This window comes from Pteropus vampyrus, unplaced genomic scaffold (assembly GCF_000151845.1).
Source record: "Pteropus vampyrus isolate Shadow unplaced genomic scaffold, Pvam_2.0 Scaffold16, whole genome shotgun sequence".
NCBI classification, from domain to species: domain Eukaryota; kingdom Metazoa; phylum Chordata; class Mammalia; order Chiroptera; family Pteropodidae; genus Pteropus; species Pteropus vampyrus.
In genome coordinates this window covers 4,792,193-4,807,334 of record NW_011888797.1, presented here as the reverse complement: position 1 = coordinate 4,807,334, position 15,142 = coordinate 4,792,193, and the positions used below count along the sequence as shown (strand labels likewise).

At 38.0% G+C, this 15,142-nt stretch overlaps 1 protein-coding gene across 1 annotated transcript in view; it reads left to right on the top strand.

Moving 5' to 3' along the window:
* The window catches only part of ALDH1L2 (aldehyde dehydrogenase 1 family member L2), a 55,968-nt gene that overhangs the window by 12,115 nt on the left and 28,711 nt on the right, over positions 1-15,142 (top strand). The window contains exons 3-10 of the mRNA XM_011386953.2: positions 875-1,109; positions 2,807-2,972; positions 4,393-4,494; positions 4,705-4,794; positions 6,440-6,574; positions 7,706-7,831; positions 8,405-8,496; positions 10,266-10,413. Of these exons, the coding sequence (XP_011385255.1) occupies positions 875-1,109; positions 2,807-2,972; positions 4,393-4,494; positions 4,705-4,794; positions 6,440-6,574; positions 7,706-7,831; positions 8,405-8,496; positions 10,266-10,413 (1,094 nt within the window). The remainder of the gene's footprint in view (positions 1-874; positions 1,110-2,806; positions 2,973-4,392; positions 4,495-4,704; positions 4,795-6,439; positions 6,575-7,705; positions 7,832-8,404; positions 8,497-10,265; positions 10,414-15,142) is intronic.

Genomic DNA, 15,142 nt, shown 5'->3' with positions numbered 1-15,142 from the left:
ATTGCCTAAAATGTAGTTCCTTGGTGCTGATGGAAAATAAATACATATATTTAATATATGTAAGGTATGTAGTTAGTAAAAATGATATTTTATTATGGAAAAAATGGACTCGTGTCATTCCATTTGACACAGAGGTAGGATGGATCCATTCCTTGGGGAAAGAACATTTCCCTTAGGGAAGAGCCTCAAATCCACTCCAGGATAGCAGAACCCTTACAGGAAACATGCATTCTCAATCCTTGGCCTCTCTCCTCCACTAGCTTTTCTGATCAGTGAATTTGGGAAAAGGAACTAGACAGGCTCAACTCAGCTGTTTTCTCCCTTTATCTTTTGGGATCTGCCTGTTTGGTGGGGAGAATGTGTTCTGATCAACAGTTTTCCCGGAGGAAAAATGGGACTCCCCCACAAACCTCTACCAAGCAGGAAACAGGCATGGGAAGGGACTTGAGGTTTTCTATTTGTGTTAGAGGCTGACCGTGTCTGATTTGGGTGGTGATGTATTGACACTTGGCTCCAAATTTAAAAACAAACAAGCAAATGTTCTTTAAGTAGTTGTATCAGTAATAAAGGTACAAATTTTGATCTATAAAAGAAAATGCTTCAGTTAAAATCTCAAAATGTTATCTAGCCACAAACTTTTAAGTTCAAAAATATTATGCCTTAAATATATAGGTAAAAATCACATTAGAAAAATGAATGGATCATGCTAAAATTGTAGCAGGTAAAATCCTGGTCAGAATCTAAGTTGTTCTTCACCATGTTTTATTTGTAAATGTTTCATGAAACTGTAAAATTACAATGTGTAAATTCATAGCAATATAAAATTATGGCTAAAATTCTTTTTGATGAAAATAATCTTCTCTTTCATGCTCAGCTTTGGCTGCAGAGAGAGATGGGACCCCTGTGTTCAAGTTCCCTAGATGGAGAGTCAAGGGCAAGACCATAAAGGAGGTGGCAGAGGCTTACAGATCCGTGAGTGCCGAGCTAAATGTGCTTCCTTTCTGCACGCAGTTCATCCCCATGGATGTAATTGACAGCCCAAAGCACGGGTCCATCATTTATCACCCGTCCATTCTTCCCAGGCACAGAGGAGCCTCTGCTATTAACTGGTGAGATTTTTTTTTTTTTTTTTTTAAATAACGGAGAAGATGGGCCTATTTCTACTGCCCATAATCTTTCTGTTTTTTATTTAGGTAATCAAGGAACTAGGTGTGCTTGAACAATTGTAAGGTCCTGCATGATTGCTACTATTGTTTGAACTCCCCTGAGAGCTAGAGAAGCCAGGACAGCCTTTCCCAAGAATAGTCTATGGAGTACTGGCTCCATTGGCTATAACTAGGTATCAAGCAAACAAAGGTTCTATGGTCAGACAAGCCTGGTTTGTGCTGGATTTATTTATCGCAGGACTTCTTAGAGCTTTTAACATGTGCTTTGAGGTGAGGATCACAATCTTCAACAGGGATTCTGAGTACACAGTGTAGCTAAACTTATTTACCATAGAACATTTTTGCATAGAACGTTGCAAGTATGTTTCAGGAAATGCTGGATTACCTGAGATTATCTTCTTCATTTTCTGTCTTCCTCCACTGAACTTTAAGCTTCTTGAGGGAAGACAAGACGACTGTGGTCTAACACTTTTATTGCTGTATTTCCCAATATTAAGAACAATGCCTGATACGCTGGAGGTACCCAGTACCATAGGTACATTACGCTTTGGGCTGAGGTGGGCCTCTCCCATCCTCTCTACTCTCTTTTACCTGAACATCTCTGAGGTATCCCTCAGCGTCAGGTTATTGAACAGGCAGAACATCGATATTCAGTTTAAATGCGACAAAAAGACATTTCAGTGTATTTAAAGTTTGATTAATGAATGATTTTTCTTTAAATATTACTGTAGTGGTTATCTTTGTATTTGTATTTTTTCTCATTTCATATTGCTTCTACATGCAGTATCATTGGGTCAAAGTATATGAATATTTTCAGGGCTCTTGATAACATAATGCCAGTTAATTCTTCAATATTTCTGAACAGAGTGTTTGACTGACTGATTGATTGATTGATTTAAGTCTGGCTTGATTAATTACTCAAGTAAAAATGGCTTAGATTGTGAACATGGCTGACTTACCGCATTATACTATATTAGCCTGCTCTCTGATGTCTTTCTATGTATTTATCCAAATATCCAGCTTACTATATTTATGACAAGCTCCTACAGGGCTAGCATTTTCTCTTAGGCTAAGCTTTGTAGTACACAAAATACAAACAGTTCAATTAATCAACCATCTTTTACTACAATTTATGCAGGCAATCTAGAACTACTTCTAGCTTTAAGTGGCTTATTCCTGAATTACACAGCTTAAATTAATAATCAGTTTTCCTCTTCACATTGCACTGAGTATCCTCTATTTTATCTTTCGTTATCTTATTCTGCCTAATAGAGAGTCAAGTACGATGTTAAGAGTTAGACCCAGGTGGGCAAAATTACCTGATGCTGCAGTAGAAAGCTGACACCAAAGAGTCAGTCAGTAGTAGCAATGATGGACTCTCATGCCTATTTGAGTAGACTGTAAGTTATCAGCATGTGTTAACAAGACTTTAGATATGAGGATGCATAAAATAGCAGTACCATTAAGTACTGCTTTTTATGAGTGCTGACATCTCCCAGCTCTACTGTTTGTTAATTTCTCACAATAGCTTCATTCACCATCTACTTTCCATTGTAACTACCTTGTACTTTAACATCGCTTATTCATTACTTTATGATACAGTTCACCAACGTTTTAAGTTGAAACTCTTCTTTTCACAGGACCCTCATTATGGGAGATAAGAAAGCTGGGTTTTCTGTATTCTGGGCTGATGATGGTTTAGACACGGGACCCATCCTTCTTCAGAGATCATGTGATGTGGAACCCAATGACACAGTGGATACGCTTTATAATCGATTTCTTTTTCCTGAAGGAATCAAGGCCATGGTCAGTATAGTTATGCCATCAAGAAGAATTTAGTAAACCTTTACAGTTTTGAAGTTATTTTCCTTTATCGAAAACTTGCTCATATGAATTTTTACTAAAAATATAAATCTGAAAAACAAAATTCAATTTATATTTACCTAAACTTTAAAATGTCTTAGTCTATGAAGCAGACTTGCTCTTCTGAGAGCAATGATCAAATAGATGAACTAGCAATCTGCTTTGATTATTTTACCAAATACTTGAATCTCCAACCCTGTTTATAATGACTAATTGTAAAGAAGTGTACAGAATCTTAAGAATTTTCGCTGTGTAATTTGAACTTCTTTCAAAAGTATTTGAAGGAATTTAATGATTTAATGACACCAGGGTTCTCATTCCACCACTTATTTGTCATATGACAATAGATGAGTCACTTAGCCTCTTTATCCTTGGTTTCCTTATCTATAAAATGTGGATAATACTTCTTGACTTATAAAGTTGTTGTGAAAATTAAATGGCATTTGTGTAAAGCATCTGGCACACAGTAAGAGCTGTAATTATAAAAATGATAATTACAAAAAAAATTATAATTACAATAGAAATAGGATCATATGTATTCAGTGGCATTTGCTCAAGCCCAGATCCTGTACCTAAGCCTGGGTGATATTATAGCTAGAAGTGGGTAGAATGAATGAGCTGTGAACTTGGCTCCCTCTATGTGCTCTTGGGAAGTTTGGTCAGCAGCTGTGAGGGCTTAGAGAGAAATCTGAGATTTCTCAGTGAAAGAGTGAGGCTCTGAACTCAAGGCAAATATAAATATTGCATAGAAGAGAATGCAGGACACATTCCAAAGGCAATCAGACTCAGGGGTAGATGTTAACTTCTTTTTAATTCCAGGTGTACTCAGCTAGAAAGCAAGCAGAATTACTTAAATATAATAATATATCACTTGCTAGAATCGTCGTGATGAACAGAAATAACCCATAATGACCTATTTTACAATTATATTCCAAAAACTTCCATTGACTCATCAAAGGGAGATTGAAATTTGTTTAAACAAAGGAGGCATTTTATGAGTACAGGCTTGATATTGGCAGTAGATAGACTTGGATGTAGATCTTGCTTCTGACACCTACATGCTATCTCTGTGATCTTGAACTAGTTGCTTAACTCTGCTAAGCCTCAGTTTTCTCATCTGTGAGTCAGGAGCAATAATATCCATCTTGCAGAACTGGCATCATGTTGCAAGTGCTATTTACATAAAGTAGGTACCACACTGCCTGGCACATATCTGTGAATCTGAAGAACTGGTAGTCATTCCCATAGTCTGACTCTCTGGACAGAGTTATATGTAGAAATCCTGTTAAGCAGACATTTCGGTCAAACAGCCATGCCATTGTTGCCCACTGGGCTATCACACAGCTAACGTTTCCGGCTTTAGGTGGAAGCTGTCCAACTCATAGCCGATGGAAAAGCTCTTCGGATTCCCCAGACAGAAGAAGGGGCGACATACGAAGGTATCCAGAAAAAGGAAAATGCCGAGGTACTTCTATCAAGTCGATAACCCATCTCAGAGTTCATGACCCTCTACTTTTAAGTAGCCCCCAGTGTACTGTGTCCTGACCGAAAGGTAGATCTCCAAGCCAGCCAGCCCCACTCCCACCGACTTCTGCTTCTGTTGGAGAAAAATGTTTCTGTTGCCTTCGACACAGACAACATTAGCAGGGTCAGCCTGTGCTTTGTGCTTTCCTAGATTTCTTGGGAGCAGTCTGCTGAAGTTTTACATAACTGGATCCGGGGCCATGATAAAGTCCCTGGAGCTTGGACAGAGATCAATGGACAGGTATGTTCTAGGGACCAATTTTTTTTTTCCATATTACCTTCATAAGAGATATTACACAAAGTCTAGTCTTCCTCTGGCCTCCCCTTGGTCATGTGGAAGGTCTGTGATCCTAGGTATATGTGACCTGCTAAAAAAAACCACCCCCCACCCTTCTTTACTCAGCATGTATTGAGCATTTGATGTGAGGCAGACTGTAGGCATGGCTTCTGCTCTCAAGGAGCCTGCAGTTTTCTGGAAAAAGCAGAGAAGTGAATAAACACTCATAATGCCTTAAGACAAATGCTGTACATACTTGAGGCCCAGATTTAGGTGTGTTAAGTAAGGCTTCCTAGAACAGCTGACCTACCTGCTTGTACTTTAAGAAAAGGTCAACAGGTAGAGAATGAGAAAAAGAGGTGAAGACCTAGAGACAGGAAAGTGTATTTACCCAATCAAATAATCGCAATGAAGCTGGAACCTTAGGTATGACGAGCAGGTGTGTAAGAGGCAAGAGGAGAGATGAGACAGGGGAGGTGGGCAGGGACAGGAGCAGGAAGGGCCTTCTAATCCCTGGGGAATCTCAACTCAACTCAGGTTCTCGGGTTTCACCTTTTCTAAGAAAGTTCCTGACCTCACACACCCAGCCTGGTGGGGTTGGGTGTCCAAATTCTCTGTTCCAACAAGGCTCTGCCTACCTCTGACATTGCATATTATGCATTGTAGGTGTCTCTTTATGTATCTACCCCTCCTCCACCACTAGACTAGGAAACCCTAGGAGCAAGGGCTTCACGTTATTGTCTTGATAATCTCAGCGCTTAAGCAGGGTTCTTAGTGCATATTAGGTACCTATAAAAATATGAGGGATCAATGAAGGACCAAGTGAGGAAGTTTAGTTCAGGGATTAATGGATCTGAAGCCAGAATGTTTCAGTTAAAATTCTGGCTTTGCCATTATTTGCTTTGTAACCTTGGGCAGGATACTTAACCATTTGGGTGCCTTGATTTCCTTACTGTAAAATGGGACTATAATAGCACCTCCTTTATAGGTTATGGGTTGTTGTGAAGATTAAATGAGTTAATGTATGTTAATTCATGTAAGTACTTGGTCTCTGCCATAAAATAAGTATTCAGTAAATGTTAACGATTATAGTGCTCAATAAAGGAGAGCTGATAGTCATTGTAATAAATCAATTAGTGTTGAGTTCTCTGGATTACATTCTAAATCCAGTCCTGTTTTCATGAACTGACCCACAAAGCATCCTGTAATTGCCAGCAATGATCTCACTGCATTGTAATAGTCTGTTTTCTTCTCTGCATCTACCCTCACTGACCCCCTACCAACACCTCTACACCCCTTGAAACCCCTACCTTCAGCCTGTGAAAGCTTTGATCTCGTTCTCCTTTCCATCAATGTGAATAAATGATAAATGTATATACACGTCATCTGGATGTGAGGCGTTTTTGAAACACTTCCACCATACATTCATAGACAATCTCTTGCTTCGTGTCATTTCTATAGATGCTGGGTACAGTCGCTCGCGTTGGGGTGTCCCAATTGTATCATAAATGATAATTCCAGCCTTTTTGCAGGGAGTGCTGCTTGCATCCACCCTTATTCCTAGGTGTAAATTCCTCGTTTTGCAATCTGGGTTTGATCTGTTTATTAGATGGTCACTTTCTATGGCTCGTCATTACTGAAGAGCTCCGTGCCTCCTGGAGAACCACTGGAAATTAAAGGTGCCAAGACGCCTGGTCTTGTTACCAAAAACGGACTTGTTCTTTTTGGTAACGATGGAAAAGCAGTGAGTATTCAGTATGGTCACCAATAAAATAACTATTTTGGTTTCCTTCTATAACCTGAACTATCAAGAGAATATCTTCCACAAGATAATCTGGCTTGCAGTGGGATGCAGGAGGCTCAAAGTACCTGCCCCATTTAGCTCTGGGGATGAACTAGCTCTGTGTGCCTGGATGAGAACAAGGTTCGATGGGTCCCGAGGACTTGCACAGCCTGCTTTGTGATACGGTAGTAAGAGCTTGGAATTTAGTCAGGAGACAGGATGAGAATCCCTGCTCTGCCACTTAACTGGTCTTGGGCAGAATGCTTCTCCCTTCTGAGTCTCAGTTTCTCCATTAAAAAAAACAGAGAAAGTAATTCCATCTGTCTGCCTTCCCACTGCCAGAGTCTGGGAGGATCGAATAAGTTGGATATGGTCCTTTCCGGACGTTCCTTGCCTTCGCCTCACCACACACTAGCCCGACCACACTGCCTACGCTTGGCAGTGTGGGATCTGGCCTCAGGGGCTCTTGGGCAGCTTCCCCATAGAGAAAGCAAAAGAGAATTTGCTGCTTACAGATACTTTCCGGTAGTTTGCAGGATAGATCGGTTATTAAGATTCTGGGCATCAGAGTGCAGCTAGTTCTGGGTTGTAACCCCAGCTCTGTTACTTACTAGCTGTGTGGCTTGGGGCAGTTAGCCTCATGGAGCCTCCTTTTCCTTATCAGTAAAATGGGGATAATAATGGCACCTGCCTCTATCCGGATTTATGAGATTGGATAAGACACTTCAGTACATACATACTTAGCACTGCTCATGCTACAGAGTAAGTGTTCAGATGGTGGGAATAATAGTAGTAGTTATAGTAGGTTTTAGTCCAAATATATGCATCCAGATGTCAATCGTTCAGGGGCTTATTATCCATTTTGAGATGTGTCTATCCCTAGACTTAACTTTTCCCTCTCTGTTGCCATTATTAAAATACCATTTCAGTCCTTTTACACATAATGATGAGGGCTCTTAATCCATATTTTTGTATTTTCCAAATAAGCTAGTCCTGATACTCACGTAATATATATGACTCCTTCTCCCACCAACCTCACTTTTGAATTGTCCAAATCGTCAATTTTTCTGCTTTTGCATTGCTATTTTGTAGCTGATGGTGAGAAACCTGCAGTTCGAAGATGGAAAAATGATTCCTGCCTCTCAGTACTTTTCAGCAGGCGAGACATCAGTGTTAGAACTTACAGCCGAAGAGGTGAAGGTGGCAGAGACCATCAAGGTGAATGTGTGACGTCCTTCCCATGGCTCTTGCCTTGGAAAACCTTGAAAAACAAAGCATTTTTGTACCTGGTACCCTTGGTCCTCAGAGTAGTGAGGATGGAATTTTATTTCCTCTTTTTTCTGTATTAGCTACAATAGGAAACCAACCCCAAAATTTATATGTAAACTTATTTTTCATTCACATAAATAATCCAGAGCAGTTTTAGGTTGGCATAGGGATTAGTGGTGAAGCTGGCACCTGAGGATTAGGCGCGGAGTCATTCAGGGACTCAGGCTCTGCTATCTTCAAGGTCACCTTGGGGGTCAGTTCCATTCCAGACAGCCAAGTAGGACAAAAGATTTGTGTGAGGGAGGTTTCCGCAGGCCAAGACTTGGAATTCAGGTTACTTCCACTCATATTCATTGGCTAGAAGTTAGTCATATGGCTGCATCAAACTTGAAGAGGTGCTGAGAAATGTAGTCAAGCTACGTGTCCAAGATGAAGAAGAATAGATTTGATAAGAAGCTAGCCAGTTTCTGGCCGTGAATTCTATGTGGCACAGCCCTTACAAAAGTTACCCTTGTTGTGTAGGTCATCTGGGCTGGAATTTTAAGCAATGTCCCTGTTATTGAAGACTCAACAGACTTCTTTAAATCTGGAGCAAGCTCAATGGATGTTGTCAGGTAAAACCACCACCCTATTGACTCATACCCCTCCACTAGGGATTCCGACTTTGACTTTGAAAATCAAATCTAAATCCTTCGTTCTGGATGTTATTACTTTATCCTACCCACATACTATATTTCTCTTTTCTTCATCTTTTTTTGGTTTGTTTGTTTGTTTCCATGGTCAAACACATATATTTATTCCCTTCTCTTTGTTACTAACCAGCAGTCATTTTCCTATTTCCTATTTCCCTAGAAAACCCTGCCATTTTTTAGTTTCTTTTAAAATTTTGCCTTTCTTAGCTGGTTTTCCTCCAATATGACATTGGAATTGGGACGTTCTGGGTGAGAATGTTAATTAGGAATTTCCTACATAGTCTGATCCAGAAGGATACCTGACACTGGCTACACTTCTCACCAAAATCTTCTTTTCCTGTCCTCTCAAATTACTCAGTAAGATATATCTAGAATGAAGATTATTAGGCTACTTGCAAGAGTAGAGATCATCACCCTATGGAAGGAATCTCTCTACAGAAGTTTACAGCAAGTTGAAAGGGCTAGAGTCCTAGAAAGCTCCCCTCCCACACACACACATACCCGTGGCACCAAGAGCGTGCCAGGATCCTAATAATGGAAGGTGCTGCAGAGGTGTTCTTACTTTGAGGGCCATACTATGGACACTCACTAATTAAACAAAGTGAAGAATGCTACTCCTCTTGGCATAATGCTTCATTTTGATAAAGCAAGTGTTCTTGATGAATTCTGTTTATTCATTTATCCACTCATTTACTTCACAAAATGTATTGAACACTTATTGCATATCAGGAACAGTGTTTTGCACTGGGGTTACAGTCACGAACAAGACAAGGTACTTTTGTTCATGAAGCTTTTTTAGTCCAGTAATCAAGAATGATCATCTCAAGAACAAATGTCATTATCAGAAGTCAAGAGTTTTGGTTCTTCAAACTACAGATTTCTGAGCTATGATTCATGACTTCCCAGAAACTTCTAACTTGCTCAACTAAAGATTTCATTACTGTCCTTTAATTTTTTTTTTTGCTAGGAAGACATTCTTGCAGGAATTACCCATTTCTTGTTTGAATATCTGACTTACCATAATAATCAGACATTATTATTGTGAACTAGCAAGGCACCTCATCTCTTTTAGAGAATAAATGACTGAACAACTGTGGTACAGTTTCTCTTCTGCATCTAGTACACCATTGTTCTTCAAGAAATATCAAATAACAATTGTGATTTAAAAAATTAAAAGTGAAGAATCAAAGGATTGAAAAAGACTTCAAAAATGATATTGATGTATGGTTCTAGTTAGTACCTATATTAATCATGTAATATGAACAAATGTTTGTTTTATACTTATACATAATCTTACAATATGATTTATGTCTCTCATAATCTTTACAGTTAGGAAATTTTCTTTCTTTTTTATTCCTTGAATACGTTAGAAAAGAAAGGAACTGATTTTATCCGTCCTTTATTATCTTGTTTGCATTGCAAGTAATTAAAATGTTTTGCCTTGATTTCTTTTGTTTTTAGTCATGTATAAAGTTAAAAACAAATCAAAACATTGTCACTGTCCTTCAAGACAGCTTTTTAATTTTTTTTCTCCCAGTCTTCTCCATTTCTCTGATGATTATCTTAGAAGATCTCATAAGATCTAAATAGGCATGTGACGTAAGTCTTAGTTCAAAGCAACTTGACAAATGTAATCATACAGTCCTCCCAAACCCTTTAAAAATGTAACATGAACTGGTTCTTACTTTAAGGCTGGTTGAAGAGATCAGACAGAAATGTGGTGGACTTCAGTTACAGAATGAAGATGTCTATATGGCCACCAAATTCGAAGACTTCATCCAGAAAATTGTGAGGAAACTGAGGGGAGAAGACCAGGAAGCAGAGCTACTAGTAGCTTACGTAAGTGTTTCCATGGTGTTTAAAATCTAATCTTTAAGATCTTTGTACTATGAAAGAATGCTCTGTCTTTCATCCACTGACTTTTATATTTATAACCTTTAAAAATAACAGTTTTATTGAGATGTAATTCAGATACCATAAAACTCGTCCTTTTAAAATGTAGAATTCAGTGGTTTTTAGTGTATTCACAGAATTGTGCAACCATCACCACTATCTGATTATGAAACATTTTTTTCATCCCCAAAAGAAACCCTGTATCTATTGGCAGCCATTCCTTGCTCTCTTCCCCCGGCCTCTGGCTCCTGAAAACCATTAATTTACTTCCTGTCTCTATGTATTTGCCTATTCTAGACATTTCATATAAATGGAATTATACGACATATAGCCTTTTGCACCTGGCTTCTTTCACTTAGCATAATGTGTTCAAGGTTCATCCATGTTGTAGAGTATATTTTCGCTTCATTCTTTTTTCTGACCAAATAATATTCCATTGTGTGGATATACCACCTTGTTTATCCATTTCTTAGTTGATGAACATTTGGGTTATTTCTTTCTCAATATTGTAAATAATGCTGCTATGAAAATTCATGTATAAGTTTTTGTGACATATGTTCTCAGTTCTCTTGGGTATATATTCAGGAGTGGAATTGATGAGTCATATGGTAACGTTATGTTCAACTTTTGGAATCTACCAAACTCTTTTCCAAAGTGGCTACAACATTTTACAATCCCGCTAGCAATATAGGAAGGTTCCATTCTCCATGCCCTCACCGACATTTGTTATTGTCTGTCTTCTACATTAGCTGTCCTTATGGGTGTGAAGTGATATCTCATTGTGGTTTTGATTTACATTTCACTAATGGCTAATGACAAACATCTTTTCATGTGTTTATTGGCCATTTGTATATCTTCTTTAGAGAAATGTCTATTCAAATCTTATGCACATTTTTAAGTTAGGATATTTGTCTTTTTAATTTTTGAGTTGTAATGGGCCTTTGTATACTTTGGATACTAGACCCTAATCAGATATATGATTTGTAAATATTTTCTCCCATTCTGTGGGCTTTCGTTCTACTTTTTTTGTATTCTTTGACATGCAAAAGTTTTAAAATTTGATCAAGTTTATCTAATTGTTCTTTTGCCACTTGTGCTTCTGTATGTTTTGTCTTATGCCATTTATGCTCCTCTATTCTGCCTTTACTGCTTTCCTTTGTGTTCAATGGTTATTATCTAGTATGCCAGTTTAATCCCTTGTTGTTTCTTATACCATATGTTTTTGGTTATTTTCTTAGTGGTTGCCTTGAGGATTACAATGGACATTTTTGCTTAAAATATTCTAGTTCAAATTAATACCAACTTAATATCAATAGTATAGAAAAACTTTGCTACAATATAGCTTTGTTCCCTATCTCCTCATTTCTATTATTATTGTCATAAAAATTGCATCTTTTTACATTATAAGCTCACTAACATAGTTTTATAATTATTGCTTTACGCAGTTGTCTTTTAAATCAGATTGGAGAAAAAAATGAATAACTAAAATACATTTATATTGACTTTTACATTTACCTTCATCAATGTTCTTTATTTCTTCATGTAGATTTAAGTTACTGTCCAGTGTTCTTTCATTTCAGCCTATAGGACACCTTTTAGTATTGTTTTAAGGGCAACAGGCTAACAATGAATTCTCTCAGTTTTTGTTCTTTGGGGAATGACTTAATTTCTCCTTTGTTCTTGGAAAATATTTTTGCTATATATGGAATTTTGGGTGAACAATCTTTTCTTTCGGTCTTTTCCCTCTGACTGCCACAGTTTCTGAGGATAAATCATCCCCTAATTTTATTGAGGATCCCTTGTATGTGACATGTTGCTTCTCTCTTGCTGCTTTCAAGATTCCCTCTTTGTCTGTAGATTTTGACCCTTTTATTATGATGTATCCAGAATGGATCTCTTTGAGTTTATCCTGCTTGGAGTTTGTTGAGCTTCTTGGATGTGCAGATTAATGTTTTTCATCAAATTTGGGACATTTTAAGCTTTTATTCTTCAAATATTTTTTCTGTCCCTTTCTCCCTCTCCTCTCCTTCTGGACTCCCATGATGCATGTGTTGGTACATTTGATGGTGTCCCACAGGCCTCTAAGGCTCTGTTCATTTCTCTTTATTCTTTTTCTTTCTCGTTTCTCAGGTTGGCTATCTCTATTGACCTATTGTCTGGTTTTCTACATTTTTCTTCCACCTGCTTGAATCTACTATTGAGCTCTTCTGGTGAATTTTTAAATTTCGATTATTGCACTTTTCAACTCCAGAATTTCTATTTGGTTCTGAGGAAAAAAAAAAAAAAAATCTTAGCTCTTTATTGACAGTCTCCATTTGGTGAGACATTGTTTTCTTCCTTTCCTCTAATTTTTTAAACAGTTTCCTTTGGTACTCTTAACACATTTATAAAAGTTTAAAATTTTTGTCTACTAAATTTAATGTCTTGTCTTCTCCAGGAATGGTTTCTGTTCCCACCACCCTCCCCAACTCCTACCCCACCGCCATGTATGGGCCTCTCTTTCCTGTTTCTTCGTACATCTTATAATCTTCTGTTGAAAACCAGACATTTTCAGATCCCCTTCCCCTGCCTTCACAGGGACCGTTGCTGTCACTGCCGGTTGTTACTGTTGCTTTTTCCTGATTTAGTGATTTTCTTGGACTAATTCTGTAAAGCCTGTATTCTCTGTTGTTGGCCACCACCGAAGTCTCTCCTCAGTTATCTTTGTGTTCAGCTAATGATGGAACATAGATTTTCTGAAATATCCTTGAACCAATGTCTCCCAGCCTTTACTGAGGGACTCTGTGCATGTTGGAGTACACCTTGAAAGCTCCACCAAGCAATTTGCAACTCTGCCTTAGTCTTCACACACTTTTTGCTTGCACAAAGCCTCAGGTCAGCCAGAGGTAAGAGATTAGAGCGTTGTCGGGTCTCTCCTGGGCACATGCACAAGCCTGTACATATGTTGGCCTTCTAGATTTCCAGGAACGTACCAGAGCTTCTTAAAGCTTCCTAGTAATATCTCATGCCTGGTTTTCTTTCCAGTTCTTTGGTCACCTATTTGTTAGCCCCAATTGGTATTAGTGCTCGGGCAGCTGCCATGTTAAACAATTACCACTAATTATTTTGAATAAATTCCCTGGGGACAGGGTTGTTTGTGCACAGCAAGCTCTGAGTCAAGTCAAATAAAGACAAGCCCTGAGAATGGAGCTTTTCAGGGAGCTGCCAGGACTAATAGTAATAACTCTCTAGAGATGAGGCTTTTGGAGAGCTCCAGACCCATTTTTCCCCTGCCAGTGGCTAATAGGCTGTTGGTTTTCACAGCTACTGTAGTTGCAAGGATATTTGTTTTCAAGTTACTGCAGAGTTTTCAAGAGAGAGATGGGAATAGGGCAAATTAATATGCCACAAAGCTTACTATTCTTACAGAGATTCAGCTGTTTTTCTTGAATAAACTGGTTCTTGCAAACCTTTGATTTATTTCTAGAGTTCTGAGAAAAATTATTTTGACAATATTTTCTAGTGTTCCCATTACTTTTATGAAGAAGCAAATTTTCAGAGAGTTTTAATCTACTACTGCAGAAGTGCTTCCTATCTATTTGTATTTGTATATAATAAGAGTTAGGTAAATTTAGAAAGCAGTTTAGCATTATCTGGTTAAGAACATGAATTTTGGAGTCAGACGAATCTTGGTTTAAATCCAAGTAACATTGCTTGCTAGCTGTGTGACTTTTGGTGAGTTACTTAACTTCTATAAACCTCAGTGTCATCATATGTTAAATGTGACAGTAAAAACATCCACTTCATAGGATTGTTGAAAGAATCAAATTAGGTAATGCATGTAAGACACTTCGTATGTTCCCAGAATGATGAGTTTAGAAAATTGGACTATATGCAGTGACTGAACACTTCAATTTAGATGAAGTTTCCTTCATTATATCTTACATAAACACATGGAAATATTTTATGGAACATGAGTATTTGGTATAGGATAAGGCAAGACACTCTCTTGCTATTTTTTATTTCTTTTTAAACATCATCGATTTCTCTATATGAAATATTTTTTTAAATCATTAAATTTCCTTTTTGATACCTTGCATTGATATGGCATTGTATGCTAATAATGCTCTTTCACATATATTATCTCAATTATTCCTCATAATAATTGTATAAAGTAGGTGTTATTTTCCCATTTTATTGTTGAAAAAAACTGAGGTTCATAGAGGTTAATGGACTAACCTAAATTTACTTGCTAGCTAATGGTAGAGAGTACAATTTAGGAAACACATATGTAAGAGAGAGACAGTGAAAATGGGGAGGAGCATAAGAAAAGAACGTAAAATGGCACTAGTGTAAAAAGAAACCTATTGCCAAAGGCAATTTTGAGACTTTAAATGAAAGCAATGGCTGCACTCCCTAGGTGTTGCCACTAGATGGTAGTATCTCCACTATGGAGGTCTTTTGAGTTATCCCTCATTTGCGTAAGGAAGGAAATCAGCTCTTCGTAAAGCCCAACCTAGAACACTTTGGTCATCACAAATGCTATCTAACCTCTTGTCTCAGTGGACAATCTGAGCATCGCAAAGCCCAAATCTTACATATCCTTGTCTCTTCTGGACAGTAGGAACTAGAATATCATTGACTCGACTTCTCCATCAGCATTAGGGAATAAGTTTCTTTATTGCTATTCAGTATC